Source organism: Phacochoerus africanus, chromosome 1 (genome assembly GCF_016906955.1).
Source record: "Phacochoerus africanus isolate WHEZ1 chromosome 1, ROS_Pafr_v1, whole genome shotgun sequence".
NCBI classification, from domain to species: Eukaryota; Metazoa; Chordata; class Mammalia; order Artiodactyla; family Suidae; genus Phacochoerus; species Phacochoerus africanus.
The window spans coordinates 81,238,278-81,262,721 of NC_062544.1; the positions used below are offsets into that span (position 1 = coordinate 81,238,278).

A 24,444-nucleotide genomic window follows, 5' to 3' on the forward strand; every position below is an offset into this window, starting at 1 on the left:
GAAACACATTCTGAGCAGATGGAAATTTTGCATACAGAGCCTCTGGATTCAGGAAGGAATTTGGCATATGGTGCAGAGTATCTTTGTTTGGATTCCTCAAGAAGCCAACTCTGAGATAGAAAGTCAAAGGAGGTAAAGGAAGCAGCACAGTGGAGAGAAGTGAGGCAGGAAAAGGAGGGCAGCCTGGGAGGGTATGTTGTCCAGGCAGGTACCACAGTGGGCAGCTAGAGTGTAGTTGGGCCGGGACACTTGGTTTAGAGCAAACACCACAGGGTGATCTCACCCTTGGGATGAGGGAAGTGGGGGTGTTTTACCTGTGGAGTGTACTTACTATCATCAGTCATCAATGGCTGTTCTCAGGAAGGGAACATTAATCACCTGGCATTTATGGCTTCTTGCATGGGTGCAAAGCCAGCTGCAAAGACCTGTAGAAGTCTGCAAGCAAAGAAATACAGGTGCAGGTGGTCAGAAGTGAGTGCTCTGCACTCAGGTCTTAGGGCGTAGGGATAAGAGCAGGGCACCGATGGCATCTGCTATACAGACTGTTGGTTGTCTACCCCATAGCCTGTCTCCCTGCTCTTTTAGCTATCAGATCCTGATCATTTTCATACCATTTCCCATCATATACAAAATATGGCCATATAGAAAATGGCCTTTAAATATTGAGTAATATCAGGCATAATGAGATATAAACATATATTACCTGGAGCTTTCTGGGACAGAAAAGGAGAGCCTGTTAAGTCTGGAAATAGACCCTTCAATAGAAGAACATGGAGTTATGAGGCAGGAAGATAGAAATCAAATGATAGTCACTAGATAGAAGTACCTTTCCTGGAAATTTCAGCCAATAGATTCCCTGTGATATTTGAACCACTGCAGGCTAATTTTTTTTTTTTTTTTGCCACTTGCACTGTGGAGTCCATTGAACCACTTTCCCAGGCCACAGTGACCTCTTCAAACTCTAAGCTCCAGGAATTAATCTCCATGTCATTCATTAATTAGCTCATATTACATGGCTTTTATAAGTTCAATTTTATCAATTCATTAAAGTAATTTCTCTCATGGAATTCACCCAGGTGCTGTAGGTTAAAAATCTGACTGCAGTGACTTGGATCACTGCAGAGGAATAGGTTCGATCCCCAGCCTGGCACACAGGGTTAAAGATCTGGTGTTTCTGCCGCTGTGGCATTGGTCACAGCTGCAGCATGGATTCAGTCCCTGGCCCAGAAGCTTCCATGTAGTACAGGTGCAACCACTAAAAAAAAGAAAAGAATAGAGGATCTCAGAGGAGTACCCTGAGCAGCTGATGAGCACCAAGGCTGGAAGGAGCTGGGCTCACGGGGACCAACAACTTAACCTCCTGGATACCAGCGAGGGGATACCAGGACCCTGGATCCTGTGTAGATGTGACAACTCCCTGAGCCCCAGGACACTCCACAGTTAGGCTCTACCATCCAGGATATATGGTGACACCAGTGGGGGGGGGGTGCATCTGGAGTGGAATCAGGGTTTGCAGATCCATCTTACCTTCCTGCTCAGAGAAAACCCTATCAAGAATCTGATGACATCATGAAAAACTACTGCCTACTTGAAAGAGGATGAGGGTGAAAAACGCAACTTATGTCTCAGAATTATTACAAAAATACTTATTATTATGAAAAATTTTTACCTCACATACTCCCTGAAGGAGGCTTGAGTTTTTCCATCAATCTCCAAGAAACAACAATTTTAAAATTACCCTTCAAAACCTCAGTCTCAATGGGGTTAAGATGGCAGAATAGAAGTACTGGACATGAACTTCTGTCCTAAAAACAACAAAATTTGCAAATAGATGTTGAGCGATCTTCAACCAAATGGACTGGAAAACTTCAAAAACATATCCTACTCCAGAAGACAAAGAGGAGACCACATCAAGAGGTGGGAGGGATGATGAAACAATATAAGGAACCTCATACCTCCCTGGTGGGAAACCCCACAGACTGGAAAGTAACTGGTTCACAGAGACTCACATATAGGAGTGAGAGTTCTGAGCCCCACATCAAAATCCCACATGTGGGGATCTGGCACTGGGAGAAAGAGCCCCCGGAGCATCTGGCATTGAAGGCCAGTGGGGCTTGTGCACAGGAGCTCCATGGGACTGGGGGAAATAGAGACCCCATTCTTTAAAGGCACACACAGACTTTCACATGCACTGGGTGCAAAGGCAGAGCAAAGACTCCATAGGAATCTGGGTCAAAACTGACTGCAGTTCTTGGAGGACCTCCTGGGAAAACAGGGGTGAATGTGGTTTGCTGTGGGGGAAGAACATTGGAGGCAAAGCTCTTGGGAATATTCAGCAGTGTGCCTTTCTCTGGAGGTGGCCATTTTGGGAAAATCTGCCCCACCCATCAGTGCTGAGACGCCCCAGAGCAAACAACAATCCAGGTGGGATCACAGCCCCAACCATCAGTAATCAGGCTGCCTAAGGACCCCCCAGGCACACAGCTGCCTCTAATCCCATCCAGAGACAAAGCCCCACCCACCAGAGGGATTAGAATCAGCTCCACCTACCAATGGGCAGGAATCAGTCCCTCCCATTGGGAAGCCTACAGCAAGCCCCCATACCAACTTTAGCCACAAGGGGGGCAGACACCAGAAGTAAGAGAGGCTACAACTCGATTATTTGTAAAAAGGTCACCACACCAAAAAGCTATAAAAATGAAAAGACACAGAGCTATAACTCAGATGAAGGAGAAAAAAAAAAAACAGCTAAGTGATCAGGATATTCTCAGCCTCCAGGAAAAAGACTTTAGACTGTCAATGCTGAAGATGATGCAAGACATTGGAAATAAACTGGAGGCAGAGATGGATAACTTACAGGAAACAATGACCAAAGAGATACAAGATATATAACTTAAACAAGAAGAGATGCAAAATACAATAACTGAAATAAAAAAATTCACTAGAAGCAGCTAACAGCAGAATACAGGAGGCAGAAGAACGAATAAGTGAGGTGGAGGACAGATTAGAAGAAATTACAGATGCAGAACAGAAAAGAGAAAAAAGATTGAAGACAAATGAAGAGAGTCTCAGAGAACTCTGGGACAACGTTAAACACACCAACATCTGTATTATACGGGTGCCAGAAGGAGAGAGAGAGAAAGGGACAGAAAAAATATTCAAGGAGATGACAGCCGAAAATTTCCCTAATATGGGAAATGAACCACTCATTCAAATCCAGGAGGCATAACAAGTACCATATAAAATAAACCCAAGGAGGAATACCCCGAGACACATAATAATCAAACTGACCAAAATTAAAGACAAAGAGAAAATCTTGAAAGCAGCTAGGGAAAAGAAACAAGTAACATACAAGGGAACCCCAATAAGGCTACTGGCAGATTTTTCAGCAGAAACTCTGCAGTCCAGAAGGGAGTGGCATGATATACTTAACGTGATGAAAGGAAAAAACCTCCAACCAAGATTACTCTACCCAGCAAGGCTCTCATTCAGATTTGAAGGAGAAATAAAAACCTTCTCAGATAAGCAAAAGCTGAGAGAATTCAGCAACACTAAACCAGCCTTACAACAAATACTAAAGGAACTTCTCTAGGCAGGAAAGAAAAGATCAGCAACAGGAAACAAAAATTCCACAAATGACAAGGCTCACCAGTAAAGGTATATATACAGTAAAGATACGAAATCATCCATGCACAATTATGCCACCAAAATCAGAAATCATGAGAAGAGGTGGGTACAAATGCGGGACACTGGAGATGAACTTGCCATTAAGAGACCAACAACATAAAACAATCTCATATATGTATAGACTCTTACATCAAAACTTCAGAATAACTGCAAACCAAAAATCTACAATTGATACACAAACAAATGAGAAAAAACAACACTAAAGATAGTCATCAAACCAAAAGAGGAGAGAACAAGAGAAGAAGGGAAGGAAAAAGAGCAACCAAAACAAATCCAAAGCAATTAATAAAATGGCAATAAGAACATACATATCAAGAATTACCTTAAATGTTAATGGACTAAATGCCCCAACCAAAAGACATAGACTGGCTGAATGGATACAAAAACAAGATCCGTATATATGCTTTCTTCAAGAGACCCACTTCACTTCTACGGACACATACAAATTGAAAGTGAGAGGATGGAGGAAAATATTCCATGCAAACGAGAATCAAAAGAAAGCTGGAGTAGCAATACTCATCTCAGACAAAGTAGACCTTAAAATGAAGAATATTTTAAGAGACAAGGAAGGGTACTATGTAATGATCAAAGGATCAATCCAAGAAGAAGATATAACAATTTTAAATATCTATGCACCCAAAATAGGTTCACCACAATATATAAGGCAACTGATAACAACCATAAAAGGACAAATCAATGATAACACAATCATAGTGGGGGACTGTAACACCCCACTTACAGCAATGGACTGATCATCCAGACAGAAAATCAATAAGGAAACACAGGCCCTGAATGAAGCATTAAACCAGATGGACTTAATAGATATTTATAGGACATTCCATCCCAAAGCAACAGAACACACATTCTTCTCAAGTGCACATGGAACATTCTCTAAGATTGATCACATCCTGGGCTACAAAGCCAACCTCGGTAACTTTAAGAAAATTGAAATCATATCAAGCATCTTTTCCGACCACAATGCTATATGATTGGAAATCAACAACAAGAAAAAATCTGCAGAAAACACAAAAACGTGGAGACTAAACAACATTCTACTAAACAACCAATGGATCACTGAAGAAATCAAAGAGGAAATCTAAAAATACCTAGAAGCAAATGACAACATAGATACAACACTCCGAAACCTATGGGATGCAGCAAAAGCCATTCTAAGAGGAAAGTTTATAGCAATACAAGCCCACCTCAGCAAACAAGAAGCTCAAATAAATAAGCTAACTTGACATCTAAAGCAGCTCCAAAGAGAAGAACAGACAAGACCTAAAGTTAGTAGAAGGAAAGAAATCATAAACATCAGAGCAGAAATCAATGAAATAGAAATGAGGAAAACCATAGAAAAGATCAATGAAACAAAAAGCCGGCTCTTTGAAAAGATCAACAAAATTGATAAACCCTTAGCCAGACTTCTCAACAAAAAAAGAGAGAAGACTCAAATCAATAAAATTAGAAATGAAAAAGGAGAAGTAACAACAGAAATCACAGAAATACAGAGGATCATAAGAGACTACTATATGCAACTATATGCCAATAAAATGGAAAACTTAGAAGAAATGTACAAATTCTTAGAAAAGTAAATTCTTTCAATACTAAACCAAGATGAAATAGAAAACATGCACAAACAAAACACAAGAACTGAAATTGAAACTGTGATTAAAAAACTTCCAACAAACAAAAGTCCAGGACTAGATGGCTTCACAGGCGAATTCTATCAAACATTTAGAGAAGAGCTAATGCCTGTCCTTATGAAACTATTCCAAAAAGGGACACTCCCAACCCCATCACCTGATACCAAAACCAGACAAAGATACCACAAAAAAAAGAAAACTACACGCCAATTGCACTGATGAACATCAATGCAAAAATCCTCAACAAAATACTAGCAAACCGCATCCAGCAATACATTAAAAGGATTGTACATCATGATTAATTGGGATTTATCCCAGGGATACAAGGGTTCTTCAATATCCACAAATCCATCAGTGTGATACACCACATTAACAAACTGAAGAATAAAAACCATATGATCCTCTCAATAGATGCAGGAAAATCCTTTGACAAAATCCAACACCCATTTCTGATAAAAACCCTTCAGAAAGTGGGCATAGAGGGAACCTACCTCAACATAATAAAGGCCATATGTGACAAACCCAGAGTTAACATCCTTCTCAATAGTGAAACCTGAATGAATTCCCACTGAGATCAGGAACAAGACAAGGATGTCCACTCTCGCCACTACTCTTCAACATAGTTTCGGAAGTCCTAGCCACAGCAAGTCAGAGAAGTAACAGAGATAAAAGGAATCCAAATTGGAAAGGAAGAAGTAAAACTATCACTACTTGCAGATGACATGATACTATACCTAGAGAATCCTAAAGACTCTACCAGAAAACTGTTAGAGCTCATCCACGAATTTGGCAAAGTCGCAGGATACAAAATTAATACACAGAAATTGATGGAATTTCTATATACTAACAATGAAAGATCAGAGAGAGAAATCAGGGAAGCAATCCCTTTTACCATCGCATCCAAAAGAATAAAATACCTAGGAGTAAACCTACCTAAAGAGACAAAAGACCTCTACTCTGAAAACAAGAAGACACTGATGAAAGAAATCAAAGGTGACAAAAATAGATGGAAAGACATACCATGCTCTTGGATTGGAAGAGTCAATATTATCAAAATGACTATACTACCCAAGGCAGTCTACAGATTCAATGCAATCCCTATCAAATTATCAAGGACATTTTTCACAGAACCAGAACAAAACATTTTAAAGTTTGTTTGGAAGCACAAAAGACCCATAAGAGCCAAAGACATCCTGAGAAAGGAAAATGGAGCTGGAGGAATCAGGCTCCCAGACTTCAGACTATACTACAAAGCAACAGTCATCAAAACTGTATGGTACTGGCACAAAGACAGAAATATACATCAGGGGAATAGGATAGAAAGCCCAGAATTCAACCAATGCACCTACAGCCAACTAATCTATGACAAAGGAGGCAAGACTATACAATGGAGAAAAGACAGCCTGTTCAATAAGTGGTGCTGTGAAATCTGGACAGCCACATGGAAAAGAATGAAATTAGAACACTCCCTAACACCATACACAAAAAGAAACTCAAAATGGATTAAAGACCTAGACATAAGACCAGACACTATAAACTTTTTAGAGGAAAACATAGGCCAGACACTCTCCGACGTAAATGAGAGCAGCATCTTCTCAGATCCACCTCTTAGAGTAATGACAGTAAAGAAAAAATAAACAAATGGGATCTAATTAAACTTAAAAGTTTCTGCACAGCAAAGGAAACCCTAAAAAAAAAAAAAAGACAACCCACGGAATGGGTGAACATCTTTGCAAATGAATCAACTGACAAGGGATTCATCTCCAAATTTTATAAACACCTTCTGCAGCTCCATACCATAAAAACAAACAATCCCACCAAAAAATGGGCAGAAGATCTAAGCAGACAGTTCTCCAAAGAAGACACACAGATGGCCAAAAAACACATGAAAAGATGTTCAACATCACTCATTATTAGAGAAATTCAAATCAAAACCACTCTGAGATACCACCTTACACCAGCCAGAATGGCCATCATCAGAAAGTCTACAAACAAGAAGTGCTGGAGAAGGTGTAGAGAAAAAGGAACCCTAGTACACTGTTGGTGGGATTGTCAATTGGTGCAACCACTGTGGAAAACAATATGGAGATTCCTCAGAAAACTAAAAATAGAACTTCCATTTGATCCAGCAATCCCACTCCTGAGCATCTATCCAGAGAAAACCAGGACTCGCAAAGACACATGTACTGTGATGTTCAGCGCAGCATGATTTTCAATAGCCAAGACATGGAAACAACCTAAATGTCCATCAACAGTGGAGTGGGTAAAGAAGATGTGGTACATGTACACAATGGAATATTACTGAGCCATTAAAAGGAATGAAATACTGGCATTTTTAGCAATTGGTTGGACCTAGTAACTATCATGCTAAATGAAGTCGGTCAGACATTGTTACACCAATATCAAATGCTGTCACTGACATGTGGAGTCTGAAAAAAGGACAGACTGAACTTTTTTGCAGGACAGATACTGACTCACAGACTTTGAAAACCTTCTGGTTTCCAAAGGAGACATTTCGAGGGTGGGAGGATGAGCTGGAGTTGTGGGATGGAAATCCTATAAAATTGGATTGTGATGATCATTGTACAACTATAAATCTAGTAAATTCATTGAGTAATAGAGACAAACAAACAAACAGAAATAGAATACTGAGTTCCCGTTGTGGCATAGCAGAAATTAATCCACTAGGAACCATTTGCGGGTTCCATCCTTGGCCTCGCTCAGTTTGTTAAGGATCCAGTTTGCCATGAGCTGTGGTATAGGTCGCAGACGCAGTTCAGATCTGATGTTGCTGTGGCTGTGGTGTAGGCCGGCAGCAGCAGCTGTAGCTCACATTCAAGCCCTATTCTGGGAACCTCAATATGCCACAGGTGTGGTCCTAAAAAGCCAAAAAAAAAAAAGAAGAAAGTAATTTCTATGTGGGAACCAGTGCAGCAGGGAGCAGCTGGTGGTCACCATGTGGAGCTGCAGCATCTCTGGGTGCAGGAGGCAGGAGACTCTATGGTGAAGAAGCTGGAGAGAGGGAACATCCAGAAGATGCAGGACCTCATGTTCCTATGCAGTGCTGGCTGCTGTGAGGACAGTCAGGCATCCACGCAGCAGGTGCATCAGTTCATTGAGCACCGCCATGCACCTCTGGCTCAAGCCCAGTTCCTGATCATGAGCGAATTTGAGAAGTTCCAGGACCACCTGGCCCAGTGCACTTTGCATTGCAACAACAAAGCCAAAGATTCAATAGATGTAGCCAGTAAGGAGCTCCAGGTGAAGCGGCAGCTGGAGAGTTGTGTGACCAAGTGTGTGGATGACCACATGAACCTCGTCCCAACCATGACCAAGAAGTTGAAGGAGTCGCTCTCGTCCATGGGACTTCTGTTGGCCATCAGGTCTGAGGGCAGGAATCTATTTAAAAAAGAGGAATGGGGTTTGGGGTCTTTCAAGCAAAGTTTATGAATGAAGAAATTACAGATGGGAAGCAAGTTCAAGGCCTCTGTCACTTGCCTCTAGACACTGGTTCCCTTGTGTTTCAATCTAGAAAGTGAAATGGAAAAAAAAAAACGGTGCTAAAATTTGGGTCAGAGATTGCACAAGAGAGTTTTTGAGAGCCTCAGTTTCATGTAGCAAGTGCTTACCCTGGCAGTAGCGAACCTTTCTTGTACCAAACCAGAGCCCTCCTAGGTACCAGATTGTCTTAGTACACAGATACCAGCAGGCTGACAGCTTCCTTTAACCTGCCTGTGATCTAGTGGAGTGTGAGGAGAGGTATTTATGTTTGTTGCCAGACAACCTCCTGTTTACCAGACGGATCAACACACACCATGCCATTTTCCACAAACTACAATAAAACAAAATCCTCAAGGTCACCAATTTATGTGAAAGGGGGCTTCTGGGGTTTTGTTTTGCTTGGTTTTCTTTTATATACATATACATATATTTAGCTTAAGACGTGGAGTTAGGAGCAATAGTTTGGATAAGAACTTTGAAAGGGTCCTTGTGAGTATTCATTTTTGGCCATTGAGATGTAGATGTGCCTTACTTAAAATGCTCACATATTTACATCTTTCAGTCTGGAGACCCTGCAAAAATATGAGAGGTGATGTCACACTGGTATGGGAAGCAAATCTTCCCTTTCACTGGCAGCCACAATGGGCCTTGAGGCTGTCTGCAGCAGAGGGACAGAACAATCTTACAGTGACACTCACCCTTGAAGGGGATCTTGATTGTGCTGTATACTAGGATTTTAGAGTGAACAGTGAAAGAGGAACTGTTGTCTGCTTAATTAAGAGAGTTGTGAAGTACTGGATTTGGAAAAATCTGGTTTTCATAAAACAGGATAGAATGAAAGCCTAGCAGTTCCTTTCGTGGTGCAGGGGAACCAATCCGACTAGGAGCCATGAGGTTTCAGGTTTGATCCCTGGCCTCGTTCAGTGGATTGAGGATCTGGCATTGCTGTGAGCTGCGGTGTAGGCACAAACACAGCTTGAATCTGGCGTTGCTGCAGCTGTGGCGTAGGCCAGTAGCTGTAGCTCCAGTTTGACCCCTAGCCTGGGAACCTCCATATGCCACAAGTATGGCCCTAAAAAGCAAAATAGAAAAAGAAAAGAAAAAAAAGCGAATGAAAGCCTAAACCCAGTATTGCTTACTTTGCCACCTGAAATAACAGGGCTCTGTTGAGACAATCCCTTGGCAACATGAAGATCAACAGAGAAAGAGTAAGCAACTCAGGGGCCAGCTGTGACTCCTTGACCACTTTTGTCAGGGCCTTTGTTCTTGTCCCAGTTCTGACACCTTATTGTTTTGATAAGGACCCTGTTGTCTTGTTACCAACTTATTACTTGAAATGATAATATAGCCTGTCTCTTTGCTGTTCCAAGACTATGATATATTTTCCTAGTGGTTTGGTTTTAAAAATAAATAAGGTTTAATTAAAAAAAAAATTCTCTCAATTAGCATTTATTTTTATACATATTTATCTGGCCCACAGGTTCTTCGGAAAAGAACTTGTTATTTGTTTCTAAGATATCATCATACTTTGTATATCACTCGTGTTGAAGTCACATTTATTGATCAGTTAACTTTGAAAATTTCAGATCAGTATGAACCTTTATTTTGACATAGTAAGTTTCATTCTTCCATTTATTCATTTTTTTCAACAGGTGCAAGCATTAACAGGTGCTCTGGGTATGTCCAATACCATGCTAGGTACTGGAGGCACATAGATGAAAAAGACAGGGGCCTTGCCCCAGAAGAGCTTATAAATAGCTGGGAGACACATACCAGTGAATAAATAATCAAAATATTAAGTGCTTCAATGAGTTTTTTCCAGAGTCTCTATGGGAAAGACTTACTTCTGCCTAGATGGAGTCAAGGAGGTCTCACAAAAAAGGTGTACCACTCTGGACCTGTATCTCAAAAAATGAGTAGGGATTCACCAGCAGAGAAATAAATAAGGACTCTGGGCAAAAGGCTGGCACGTGCACAGCAGCATAAGAATGAAAATGACTTTAAGTGACTCAGCACGGAGGAATGGGCAAGAGAGTTGGGAAAAGGATAAATGGGGCTATACAGGAGGGGGGAGCTGTCCGTGGTGCTCTCAGGAGCCTTTCTCTAAAGTCTGGAGAGCTAGGCCTTGATGCACTGAAGACCTTGAGGGATTTTAACAAGGGGAAGGTCAAGATTGGATGTGTGTGTTGCTTTGGCATTCCTGTAATGATAGATGGGAGAGGAGGGATGTGGAGGCAGTGAAACCAGTTTGGAGGCTGTTGCAATAATAGGAAGGATATGAGGACAGTGGCAATTAAAGTTGAGAAGAGATGCAGAGGGGAGTTTGTCCAAGAGTAGAACCAATAAGACTGGGTGAGGGATAAGGAGTTGCTGGCATCTAGCTTAGGTTACTTACTGGAGGAGCAATGTGACTCTCTTTGAGGAGAATCAGAATGAGGAGTGGGATGGGGCATAGAAGGTGATGCTAACACCCTAAGCTCAGGGTGTCTAAAGAATCCAGGGGGGATTGCCACTTTGTGGCTTGACCTGTGGGTCTGAAGATGATACCTGTAGATGGTAGTTGGTAGCAGGAAAGGGATGAGATACCACAAATAGGCTGTTTTATTTTCGCTTTTGGAAGGAAATTCATCGAACACACCACATATGAACAAATCATAAAGGGTTTTTTTTGTTTTTTTTTTTAAATCATTGAGTATGTAAGGACATTTCATTTTTCTTAGATGAAAATGTGAACTTGATGTCTTAAAATCAGAATCCTTTGCTAAGCATTTTCTGTGTGTAGAGTAGCATACCAGATAAGTAACAAGAACTATGTGAAGGGCAGGTAGACCTCCTTTTCCTTTGTGGTTCCACAGGCTGTAATCTTTAGGCATGGATGGGAATTTTCTTGTTTTTCAAAATCATTCTTTTGTCTGATATGATCAAACAAAAAGAAAACCAGCATTTACCTTCTTCATAACTTCAGTGGTAAAAGAAGATTCCTTTTCCTTGCACCATTTAGTTGGACAGGGAATGGTGGACGCAGGAGCAGTGGGAATGATGTGGTCCATGTCCGAGGTGCTGTTTCATGATGCTCAAGTAAGTGTACATACCACCATGGAACTGGGTGGTTTTGAGTCAGATGCCAGCTTAGCCACACTCAAATGTATGTCCAGAGGCAAATTCTTATAGCCATTTATGCCTCAGTCTCTTCATCTGCAAAATGGAGATGATAATAATGCTAGAACTATTGTGAGAATCAAGTGAGAAAACGGATATAAGATGCTCAGCAGGGTCCCTGGAAAGAACAAGGACTCAGGATCTGAAACCTGTTATTAAGGAGTGACCACTATAGACACTTGAGACACATGGAGGGACTAATGTTTTTTCAGGAGTGAATATGGAAGGGAAAAGGGTGAAAATGTTATGACAGAACTCATGTCCTGGGAAGTTAGTCAAACTGAACTTATCATTTTGCCTTAATTTTGTTGTGTACTTTATATAGTCAAAATTCAGGCTTTATGTAATACTTACCCTTATCATACTAGTTTTCATAAAAATGGTTTTAAGTAAAATCTCTGAAATCATCTGGGGTAGATGTTCCTGTTCTTGTCTTCTACACCTGAAGCCACCCAAAAGCAAAGATTAATGGTCTTCCTGAAACCTTTGCAGAAAGGCACACATTCAAAGCCTGTCTCTTCAAGGTTGTCCACAGACAGGTACTTGCTCTAAGTTTGTTGCATTCTCACTCTGCCACGTGAGAGAGCAGGACCTGTGGCTTTTCGGAAGGGAAAAATAACCCTCAGGATGCTAGAAACTGGCATTGGCCATGACGTGGGTACCAGCACAGCAAGTGACTTAGCACTAGCAGTGATGCCAGATGAAGGTTCACATCCTCTGAGAGCACTCAAGGGAGAACTGTGTGTTCTCAGCAGATGGGCGCAAGGGGTGAATCCCAGAGATGCAGGGTGCTCGGAAAGCTGTGTGCACCTTCTGTGTGAGCACGAAGGACATCCTTGAGTTTCTGTTGGCTGAAAGAAGACCAGGAGATAACCACCCCCCCATACCCAACAGAGGGTATGCCAAGGAAAAATGTGACCCTTCACTATCTGGAACAGTAAACTGACCTTCTTTAATATGATGCCTTCATTTTCCATTACTGCTTAACTCTTTTATTTATCCCTGTACTTTTCCACTCCATTGTGCACCAATACAGTGGAAAATGAGTCAGAAGTAATAAAAATAATACATATAGCAGGTACCTTTCTCCAGGCACTTTTATTTACCAACCACTGTGCTGGGCACTCACCATACCTCAACTCATTTAATCAGTACACCATCTGTGAGAGGTAGGTAAGTAGGGTACCATTATCACTACATCCATTTGAGGAAACTGAGACTGAATAAAGCTAGATAGTTTCTTCAAGGCTGGTAAGTGGTAGATCTGGAACCTGGAACCTGTTTGGCTCCTAAGCCCCTCATGATCTTTTCCATTTACTCTAATAGCTTATCCCTCAAATAATGTAAATTATGATGTAGCAGCTGTTAATGCAGATCCAAGTTGGAGTTTCCTTTGCTATGGTTTTTTTTTAAGTTTATTTGTTTGTCTTATACATAGCTGATATAGACAACATAGGAATCCTCTTGGGAAAAAAATACCTTTGGTTATCTCTCCTCAAGGTTTACATACTGAATTCACTTTAAATATATGATTTCTTAAATAGTGTGTTAACCTCCCCAAACTAGAACCTTTCCAAATACAGCACTCAAAAGGTGGTCCCTCCTGGCCTTATTCACCTTCAAGCATGTTTATCAAGCCTGTTATCCAAATTCAGTGGTTGCACTGGGTTTCATCATTGCTTTTCTTACAAAGGTTTTCTCTCCTCCCTGGCTTGGAGAACAGATACACTGTGTGAAATCCTCCTCATTTCCTTGTCACTGGGCTGCTCTGTAGTGTATGGCTTCCCCCAGAAGTCAGAGAGTATCTGTTTAAACAAAGAACCTCCTGCTTCCTGTCACTGTAAGTGAGCAGGGAAATCTGTGACCCATTAAAAGAGTCCTAGACTCTTGGGGGTCCCTGACTCATTCCTGAGAGAGGAAGGTGCTATGTGCCTTCTTCCCACAGAGCAGGGGTGCTCAAACTTGAACTTATCAGAGCCATCTGGAAGCTTATTAAAACATGGAATATGGGCCTTACCCCCCAGAGTTACTGATTCAGAAAATTTAGGGAGAAAACAAATGGTTTGCCTTTCTGAGTTTCCAGGGGATGGAGATACTGCTGGTCAGAAGCCCCACTTTGAGAACCAGGGCTAATGAAACGTGGACACTGTATCACTAGTTTCAATTATGAAAAATAACTAATATTTGAAGCAATAATATGAAGAAAATAAGAAGGACAAAAAACATCTGGAAAGTAAGGGAATTGCTTCATGAAGTTATAGTCCCACAAAGAACCAAGTATATAGCTTTGAGTTTATATTCTCAGTGAGGGTCTTGGTTTCCAAACATCATTTCTCCTAACCACTCAGTGTAGTTGAATGAACCTATTATCCAGACTGATGGTTCCTCTCCTGCCACAGGTGAATGTTAGGATTACATCAGCCACAATGACCCCTGAAAGGATTGAAGACAAGCTGTCAATGATGCATGGGCATTTTGTCTCAGGCTGAAATGGACACTATCCACAAGTACTTGGGGTATGATGGTGCAGAAGGTGCTATCTGAGCTCATTGTAAAACCCACAATTCCAGGAGTTCCCGTCGTGGCGCAGTGGTTAGCGAATCCGACTAGGAACCATGAGGTTGCGGGTTCGGTCCCTGCCCTTGCTCAGTGGGTTAACGATCCGGCGTTGCCGTGAGCTGTGGTGTAGGTTGCAGACACGGCTCGGATCCCACGTTGCTGTGGCTCTGGCGTAGGCCGGTGGCTACAGCTCCGATTGGACCCCTAGCCTGGGAACCTCCATATGCCGCGGGAGCGGCCCAAGAAATAGCAACAACAACAACAACAACAAAAGACAAAGAAAAAAAAACCCCACAATTCCCAAGGTTGGTATTTTGTTGCATAATATCCAGTAGCCCCATGGCATAAAATCGATGGCTCAGGAAGTCAAATTGTACACATTACAGTAGGCAACTCATTTTCTTTCTGTCGTTCACACAAAAAGCTTTCCTCAACTTTGCAGAATTACTGCAAGCACAAGGCAGATGAGTGATTAGTGATGTCATCAATAAATACCATCATCTTGGCTCCCATGGACCTGCTGAGAAATCCTGGGAAGCAGTGCTACTTCCCTTGATGACTATTCTGTGCATAGGGAGGTAGGATTCACACAGGGCAATTGTGGGTGAGCACACGCCTCAGCTTCCCAAGAAGAAGAAAATTAATTCTTGCCTTTTTTCTTGGCTATCTTTGTTGAGCAAGTAATCTTCTTACATTCAGATCCTAGGGGAAATCCCTTGCTTCCTCTAGAACCTCCTTTTGTATCCTTAAATTTCCTCCATGGTCTCCTAGACTGGCATCATATGCTCTGAAACCTGTCTTTACCAAGTCCCAGTGTGATCTCGGTGATGTAATGCCCTTGTTATAGAGGGAAGGTTTTGTATTGATTAATCTCTACATTCCTTCCAGTTCTAGTAATCAATGATTCTCACTCATCTCTGTCCTTCCCTTTGTCCCTGAAAGTAAGCATCCCTCTCTGCATCCTCATCCCTTTGCAGGATCCCCTCTGCCCACCTCAACTGCCCCCAACCCTTCTCATCTCATCCAGGACTGAGCCTGCCAATCATAGATGTCATTCAGCCACAGACTGTACCTCCTGCCTAAGGATCCCACCAGCACCACCCCAGGAAAGCAGCTCCTCATGTCTGCTTAATTTCAAAGATAGCTTTCCAAAGATAATAGTGGCGATTCAAATGGGCTTATGTAGATGCAAACTATTACATATAGAATGGATAAGCAATGATATCCTACTGTACAACACAGTACAGTATTCTCTTAGGATAGAACATGATGGAATATAATGAGAAAAGGAATGGATATGTATGTATTTGGGGGGGGGAGACTGGGTCACTTTGCTGTACAGCAGAAATTGGCACAACATGTAAACCAACTATACTCTAATTTTTGAAAACTGGGCCTGTGTTTACAGGCCTGTTCCACATATAAGCATAGGAAAATGGTACTCTCCCAGCTTTATGGGAGGACAAGGGAGGAGGGAAAGTTACCTGAAACTAAGTGAGAATTAGCAAGAACTGACAAGTCTCTGTGGAAAATCAGCTCTAGGTGTTTGTCCCTGTCCAGTCCCTTAAGGCAGGGTGGTGTGGCACTCAGCCCTCCACCTGCCCTGCCAGGTTGCCCTGGGTCTATCACCCACATGTGCCAGCTGGATTTGGAAGCAGCTATTGGGACCTCTACCAGACCTCCCCCCACTTTTGCTTATTGCCAACCAGCCTTTATTCCAATCCCTCTAGCACCCAACACAGAATTACTGCCTGTCTAAACCCACCCTTCGTGGCATTTACATTTACTCCCCAAGTCTTGATTTTAGATTGAGGGGCAAAATGAGGCCAAGTGTGAATTCATTATCTTTGTTTTCAATGGAATGTGAGCCTTTGGGGCTTCTCTGGCCAGCAGGGAGGTCAGACTAGGCTAAGCAAGCTGATTATAGGGCTTCACCCACTCTTCCCCTGCTTCTGCCCACAGGAGTCTGAGATCAGCATGCACTCCCAGGTCAGTTATCAAAAACAAAGGGGTGGAGATCCTCTAGGCCTGTCTCTCCCCAGTGAGACTAGAACCAAAAAAACTAAATATTGCAGTAGGACTTGCAGGTAGGATTCCACTAGAATCAGAAAAGCTTGAAATGGGAAGGAAGACATAGATGGGCCATCTATATATCATCTTTAGAGAACTATCTCTTTAGGTCTTCTGCCCATTTTTTGGTTGGGTTGCTTTTTTTGATATGAGTTGTATGAACTATTTGTATATTTTGGAAATTAATCCCCTATTGGTTGCATTATTTGCAAATACTTTCTCCCATTCCATAGGTTGTCTTTTTGTTTTGCTTATTGTTTCCTTTGCAAAAGCTTTTAAGTTTAGTTAGGTCCAGTTTGTTTATTTTTACTTTTGTTTCCATTACTCTAGGAGATAGATCCAAAAAATATTGCTTTGATTTATGTAAGAGTGTCCTGTCTATGTTTTCCTCTAGGGGTTTTATAGTATCCAGCCTTACATTTAGGTCTTTAGTCCATTTTGAGTTTATGTATGGTGTTAGAGAATGTCCTAGTTTCATTCTTTTACATGTAGCTGTCCAGTTTTCCCAGCACAACATTGAAGAGACTGTCTTTTCTCCATTGTATATTCTTGCCTCTTGTGTTGTAGATTAATTGACTGTAAATGCATGGGTTTCTTTTTGGGCTTTCTACCTGTTGCATTGATCTATATTTCTGCTTTTGTGCCAGTACCATACTGGTTTGGGGGTGGGGGTTGGGGGGTTTGTTTTTTGTTTTGTTTCATTTTTGCTTTTTAAGGCTGCACCAGGCTATGGAAGTTCCTAGGTTAGGGGTCAAATCGGAGCTACAGCTTCTGGCCTACACCACAGCTACAGCAACACAAGCTCCAAGCCATGTCTGCAGCCTACACCACAGCTCATGGCAATGCCAGATCCCTGCAAGTCCAGGGATCCATCCTGCATCCCCATGGACACTAGTCGGATTCATTTCCACTGAGCCACCATGGAAATTCACAGTACCATACTGTTTGGATAACTGTCGCTTTGTGGTATAGTCTGAAGTCAGCTCCTGAATCCTACAGCTCCATTCTTATTTCTCAAGATTGTTTTGGCTATTCTAGACCTTTAGTGTTTCCATACAAATTTAAAAATTTTTGTTCCAGTTCTGTGAAAGATGCCTTTGATAATTTGATAGAGATTGCACTGAATCTGTAGCTTGCCTTGGGGATTATGGTCATTTTGACAATATTTATTCTTTCAATTTAAGAATACACTATGTCTCTCCATCTGTTTATGTTGTCTTTCATTTCATTCATCAGCATTTTCTAGTTTTTAGACTACAGGTCTTTTGCCTCCTTAGGTAGGTTTATTCCTAAGTATTTTATTCTTTTTGATGTGATGGTAAATGGGATTGCTTCCTTAACTTCGCTTTCTGATATTTCATTGTTAGTGATGCCTCACACTTTTTATCTTGTTCCTTTTGAAGCCTCCATCAGCACATAGAAAAGAAGGCAGTCCCTGCCCCCAGCAGATCATAGCCCCAGCCACAGCAACACAACCTCCAAGCCAGGAGGATCTCTCACCCCTCCATGGGAGAGAGGAGGCTTGGCCCCCACAGGGTTCAGAGGCTGAGGGTAGTGAGGAGACATTGCTGTGGGTTTCAGTCTGGGAAGGACACCTGACTCTAAGAACTCTCCTTTCTTTCCTTCATAAAGTCTCCTATAAGCTCCTGCCCTTCCATTCATCATCCACACTTTGGAAACTCTCAGTTCAGGCCTCTCCTCCATGCTCTAGACTTATATACTCAAGGGTATCTAGATACTGACTCCTCTTGGATGACTCACAGATACCTCAGACACAGCAGCCCAAAACCAAACTCACCATGCCCTCTTGCTTTCCCTGTTCACCCTCCATCTGCACCACCTCTGCTGTGCCCATTCAGGGAATGACACGTCTGCCCTCTCAGATGCAGAGGCCCCAAACCCGAGAGCCTTTCCTCATGTCACTCCCTCCTTCCCTCTTCCCTGCAGCCCACCAATCAGCCATTCCCAAAGCACCATCAACTCAGTGTCTTAAATATCTTTACCATCCACCTCTTTCCACTCCGCTGCCAGGACAACTGTCCAAACCAATCGGTGACTGTGATTATCTCTATGTAAGGACTGATCAGATGGGGGAGAAAAGAAGAGGAAGGAGCATTCCCAAAGCATCACTATGTGCCTGATGCTGAGATTTTGTTAGCATTCATTATGCACATATGAAACCAGTGGGATGGATGGGACTATCACCATTTCACAGAAGAAACTGAGGCACAGAGAGGTTAACCTGCCTGGCCCCCCACCAGGCTCAGCATTGAAGCCTCATGTGAGATCCTTACTCTACATTTTTTTAGAAAGAGTGAAGCTAGAGGACTAGTTAGGTGGCCTCTGCAATGGTTTGGGGGACAGAGAACTCCTCTCTGAGGCCAACTCCTCCAGGGAGAGGAATACATGTGAATCACTGCATACTTACCATCTGGTAGGATTTAGCATGGGGCCTGGATCAAGCCCTGCCTGAATCATTTATGGGAAACAGCAGAGAGGGAATGGACTCTGGAGCTAGACAGTCTGGGTTTAAATCCAAGCTCTGCTGTTTCCTGGCTATACAAACTTGAACAAGTCACCTAGCCTCTCTGTAGTGGGCCAGATAATGTCCCCAAGAAAGATAAGTCTGCATTCTCAGTCCCATAATCTTTATATGACCTTATTTGGACAATGAGTCACTGCAGATCTAATTGAGTAAAAAATATCAAGATGAAGAGATTCTCCTCCTAGAGAATCTCCTCCTAGATTATCCAGGTGGGATAAATCCAGTGACAAGTGTCCTTGTAAAAGAATCACAGAGGAGAGACACAGATAGGAGTGGGCCACGGGAAGGAGGTGGAGGATGAGCCACAGGCCAGGGGACACTGGCAGGCATCAGACTCCAGAAGAGACAAGATATCGAAGTCACTCTTAGAATCTCTAGAGGGAACATGGCCTGGTAGATGCTTTGATTTCAGACTCTGCCCTCTGGAACCTTGAGAAAATACAGTTCTATTGTTTTATGACAGTAAGTTTGTAAAAATGTGTTATGGCAGCCCTCGCAAACCAATATACTCTCTGTAGTCAGTTTTTGCATCTGTAAATAGGCATAATACTCCATAGAGCTGTCATGAGAATGAAATAAATCAATGCGCATAAGGCACTTTTGAGCAGTAGCTGGCACATATTAAGTGGTCCTTCAATAATATCTTTGATAGTTGTGTGACCTTAGTTATCTTTGAGTCTGTGGTCTCTTCACCTGTTAACTGGTAATGAAAATACCTAGTCTAACAACTTGAAAGTTTTGAATTTGCTTCCTTCACTTAAAAATGGTCAAAGGATTCCTCCCACTATCCCCTGTCCTGGGGACTACTAGTGTTTGCTTACCAGCCTTCCTGAAGATGAGTTACTGCCTGCCAAAGGTGGTGGTCAGAAAGCTCCTTCTGCCCCTGACCTGACACGATGCCTTACTCTGGGCACTAGCTGCTTGGAGACATGGCTCCTTCTCTTTCTCCTGCTCTCCATGTGTTATGGCTCATCAAGGGGTAGGGAGGCAGCCTCTGAGCCAGATCATTTGTGATGAGGAGACAAAGGTACATGAGTTATACACAGGCAATCCTTAAATCCCTCTCTGAAACTCTCTCTCCACTCCATCTCTTGCAAATGAAGTCAGAGAAAGGGTAAAAGCCTATAATTACACTTGAAGTAATTAAAACCCTGCTTAATGAAAGCTTAAGATAGGAAGCATAAGTCTGCTGATTGCCCATCACTCCTGTCACTCAGAATCATTGTCCCCAGACTGGTCCTTCTGGATGTCTCCACTGGGGAGCTGAGGCCTAGTCTGTAAGTACATAAAATATACATACACCCATGTGTTCCCTGTCCTTTCCCCAAATGGCAGAGAAAGCCTCTTTGCTCCTTTAGTCCAAGTCAGTAGAACTGATTCCTTTTAAAGCCCTTTTCTATAAATCTTTTTAATTTGATCATATTGTACTAAAATTGTCTCTGTGCAATTCTCTTTCTAGCTCAGGGCTCCTTGCCTTTAATGTACATGCAGATCACCTGGGGAATCTCATCAAAATGCAGATTCTAATTCAGCCAGTCTGGGATGTGCCCTGAGAGTCGGCATTTTTATCAAGTTCCCAGGCCATGCCTACTGCTGGAGGGAGCCAGATAGGGTGAGGAGGGGAAGACACACTGTGAGGGGCAAAGGCACAGATCTCTGTCCCACAGGTGACTCCACATCACTCTTACCACCCAAACTTCTAGCAAGTTATCTTAAAAATTAATAAAATTTGCCAAATGAGAGGATAGCATATGAGTTTTCCTATGCAGAGAGAACAGCATAAGAAAAAAGCATAGTTCTTAAAGACTATTTTTAATACTAAGACAATTTTAAACTTTCCCTTTATTCATAGTGCACATAAGAAACCCAAGCTCTCAGGCATTATTCAGTGCTCAGGTAGTATAACAGGGCCTCTGGGTCAGTGGTGGGAGCAAGGTGGCCAGGGAAGGGAGGGAGAGTGTCAAGGCCAAAGCCTTTTGGCATGTTTACCTTGAGCAAGTCTGACTCCTACAGGTGAAGTGATACTACCCAGAAGTCTTAGGGATGAAAAGGGGAAGGTAGGGACTTCCTTAAAATCAGTCATCACCAGGACCATCTGAACCTGATCATGGGCTAAATCAGTCTATCAGTTTCCTTTGTTTTCTGTTAAAAATTACCACAAATTTCGTGGCTTAAAACAACATGAATTTATTCTCTCAAAGTTCTGGGGGCAGAAATCTAAAATCAAGGTGTCGACAGGGCCACCTTCTTCCTGAAGCCTCTAGGGAAGAATCCATTCCTTGCCATGTCCGGCACCTTCAAATATTTCTCTGCTCTGTCTTCATATTCCCTTCTATTCTGAGTGTGTTTCACTATATCTTCCTCTGATTCCCTCTGATAAGGACACTTGAGATTATATTTAGGGTCCATCCAAATAATCCAGGATAATCTCCCTATTTCAAGATCCTTAATTATATTTGTAGAGACTCTTTGCTATGTAAGGTAATACCCACAGGTTTTAGCAATTTAGGGTATGGATATCTTTATGGGGTCACTTTACCAACCACAGCCAATCTTGCTAAAGTACTGAGTCAGAGGGCAGCACAGCCAAGAGCCTGGTCTCTGAAAATAAATAAAAAGACTTCTCACCCTCATACTCACTCTGCTCCTCATATTCACATAAGCTCTTCAAACCTACTGCCCCCTCCACCTGGAGTATCAGCCCTCTCCTCTTTGACTCTTCGGCTATTGTCCAGGAGCCTTCAGGTCAGGAGTAATTTCTTCAGCCTTACCTGACTTCCTGGAAAGTTGAGTCAGTCCCCGTTCCTCCCATCCACCCATGGCATGACATTGCTCCTTACAAAGTTGGAATCTGACTTTCTTTTTAGGGCCACACATGCAACATATGGAAGTTCCCAGGCTAGGGCTTGAATCAGAGCTGCAGCTGCTGGCCTACACCACAGCCACAGCAATGCCAGATCCAAGCCATGTCTGCAACCTATACCACAGCTCACAGAAACACCGGATCCTTAACCCACTGAATTGGGCCAGGGATTGAACCCACATCCTCATGGATACTAGTATAATTCATTACCACTGAGCCACTACGGGAACTCCCCTGACCTGTTTTATGTAGCTGTTTCAGGGAGGGCAAAGCCTGCCTACCTTCTGTGATTATGTTATTCTCAACACTGAGCACATAAGAGATATTCACCAAATAAGATACTCAATGAAGGAATAAATCTTGGCTTCAACTCTTATCAGCTATGTGTATAAGTCTGTTAGGGCTGTTATAACAAAATATCACACACTAGTGGCTTAAGGAACATCAGTTTATTTTATCATAGTTCCGGAGGCTGGAATTCTAAGATCAAGGTGACAGTAGAACTGGTTTGTGGTGAGGCCTCTACTGGCTTTAAGACCTTCTTAGGTGGGCTCACATACCCTTTCCTCTATGTAGTGTTCAGAGAAAGATGTATCTTCTTTTTTAAAATAAGGACACCTATTGGATTAGGGCCCCACCCTTATGACCTCATTCAACCTCAGTTGTCTCATAGGCCCTATCTCCAAATACAGCCACATTGTGTGTCAGGGTTTCAGATTATGAAGAGAGGTGGTAACACAATTCACATAATACTGTGTGACCTTAGATAAACTCCTTAATTTCTCTAAGCCTTGCTTCTTTCATCCCAGTTGCTTGGGGGCAAGAGAGAGTTTTGCTTACTAAATGACAGTGAATGAGATAATGTGTATGAAGTACTCAATACATTATCTGACACAGAGTAAATTTTGGAACCTCCTGTCAGAAGCAGACCAGGATTGGAAAGTAGATTAATTGGGAGATGAAGAAAACACTAGAATGGGAGTGGAGAAGTAGAAGGGAAGGAGAGCAGCCAATAAAGCAAAGGGCGTGATGTCCAAGGAATCACCACTGAGAACACCTAGAAGTCCATCCGTCAAGGAAACTCAGCTTCCATTCAGAACAGACACCTAGAGTCACCCCAAACCTGGGGCAAAGGAGCTGGGGGTTTCTGCATCAAAGCCTGTCGGTTGGCTGACTCCACTCCCAAAGGTGTTATTCCTGCCCACTTTCAGCTCACTGTGCCTGAGGACAGCAGGCATGGACACCAGAGGATCCTTTAAGCAAAGAGGGGTCAATGCCAGCCTTTAGAGGCCCAGCCATTTTGCACAAGCCAGGCCTGAGGGCACCTGGGTTGGTCCTCCCTGTTGCTTTGAGACCCATCAGGAGTCCTTGGTCATCCCTTGTAGTGGTGGAAGTTGTAATTGATATTTTAACAGAACACGGGGGATGCTCCTTGATGAGAGGTTTTGGGACCAAAGAAAGTGTAAGAAATGCTCCTTCCATGACTGTGCCCAGAGTAATTCACAGCTAAATTTCTCTTGATGTCCTGCAGTTAAGATGTCAAACTTTATCTAATTCTGTGATTTCCAAGGACTTTTTACACAAAGACTTTTCCATACAATATTTACTTACCTTAACGAATGAAAATTCTCTGATACATGCTTTGGGCATCATCAGTTCTGGCTCACAGAGGTGTAACTGTCAAGTATTGTAAAGATGTTTTCACCTGTCTGCCACTGTCACCTCAAAATTGCATGACACCAAGAAGGTGTGCAATAAATGTTTGTTTTTGCAATAGTCTTAAAGCAATTTCACGAAATAATATGAAGATATTTTCAGTAAACGATATCTCATGAAAAACAACTATCTAGTCCCCAAAATGATGATTTTGAAAGACTTGTAAGCAAGTCCAACTAATATACACTTATTGAAATATTGACCAGAACTTTTTTCATTCTCCTGACTTTGTTTCCATTCATCTAAATGAAGCAGTGCACTTTCCTGCAAAATAGGGATCCCTGATGGTTGAATACTGTCCACTTCATAGGAGGAGAAGCTCTTCCTCCCCAGATCCATGTGTGAATATGGATTAGGGCGCTAAATGATGCACTTTTCCTCTGGTCCAACTGTTAATAAGAGTGTTTCCTTACCTCCACCTCACCCTTCTGTCAAGTGCTAAAGATTGCGGCTGCGACCCCACTATAGGGTGAGTAGAGTCAAATTAGAGGACCTCTGAGAAGTGCATTCTCTGTATCTTGATGCCAGGCAGAGCTGCTTAATTGTTGGTCTCAGATGTCACCTGGGATGAGGGTAAGTCCTTGTCACTCTCTCACATCCTCTGACCTGACCCAAGGCCTTTTGGAGTCTGATACTATTGCTTCAGCTGCAACAAAGATTTCGTGGGAAGGGATCAGCAACAAATAGGTTTCTCTCTATAG

The 24,444-nt window shown here is 42.4% G+C and overlaps 2 protein-coding genes across 3 annotated transcripts in view; both read left to right on the forward strand.

The window, feature by feature from the left end:
- CPNE4 (copine 4) overlaps positions 1-24,444 on the forward strand; it is a 592,772-nt gene that overhangs the window by 402,277 nt on the left and 166,051 nt on the right. The gene's annotated exons all lie outside the window — the stretch shown is intronic.
- LOC125137794 (protein FAM136A-like) lies at positions 8,247-20,717 on the forward strand. Its single transcript, XM_047798862.1, has 2 exons — positions 8,247-8,713; positions 20,624-20,717. Exons 1-2 carry the CDS (start codon positions 8,247-8,249, stop codon positions 20,715-20,717), a joined length of 561 nt encoding a protein of 186 aa, XP_047654818.1.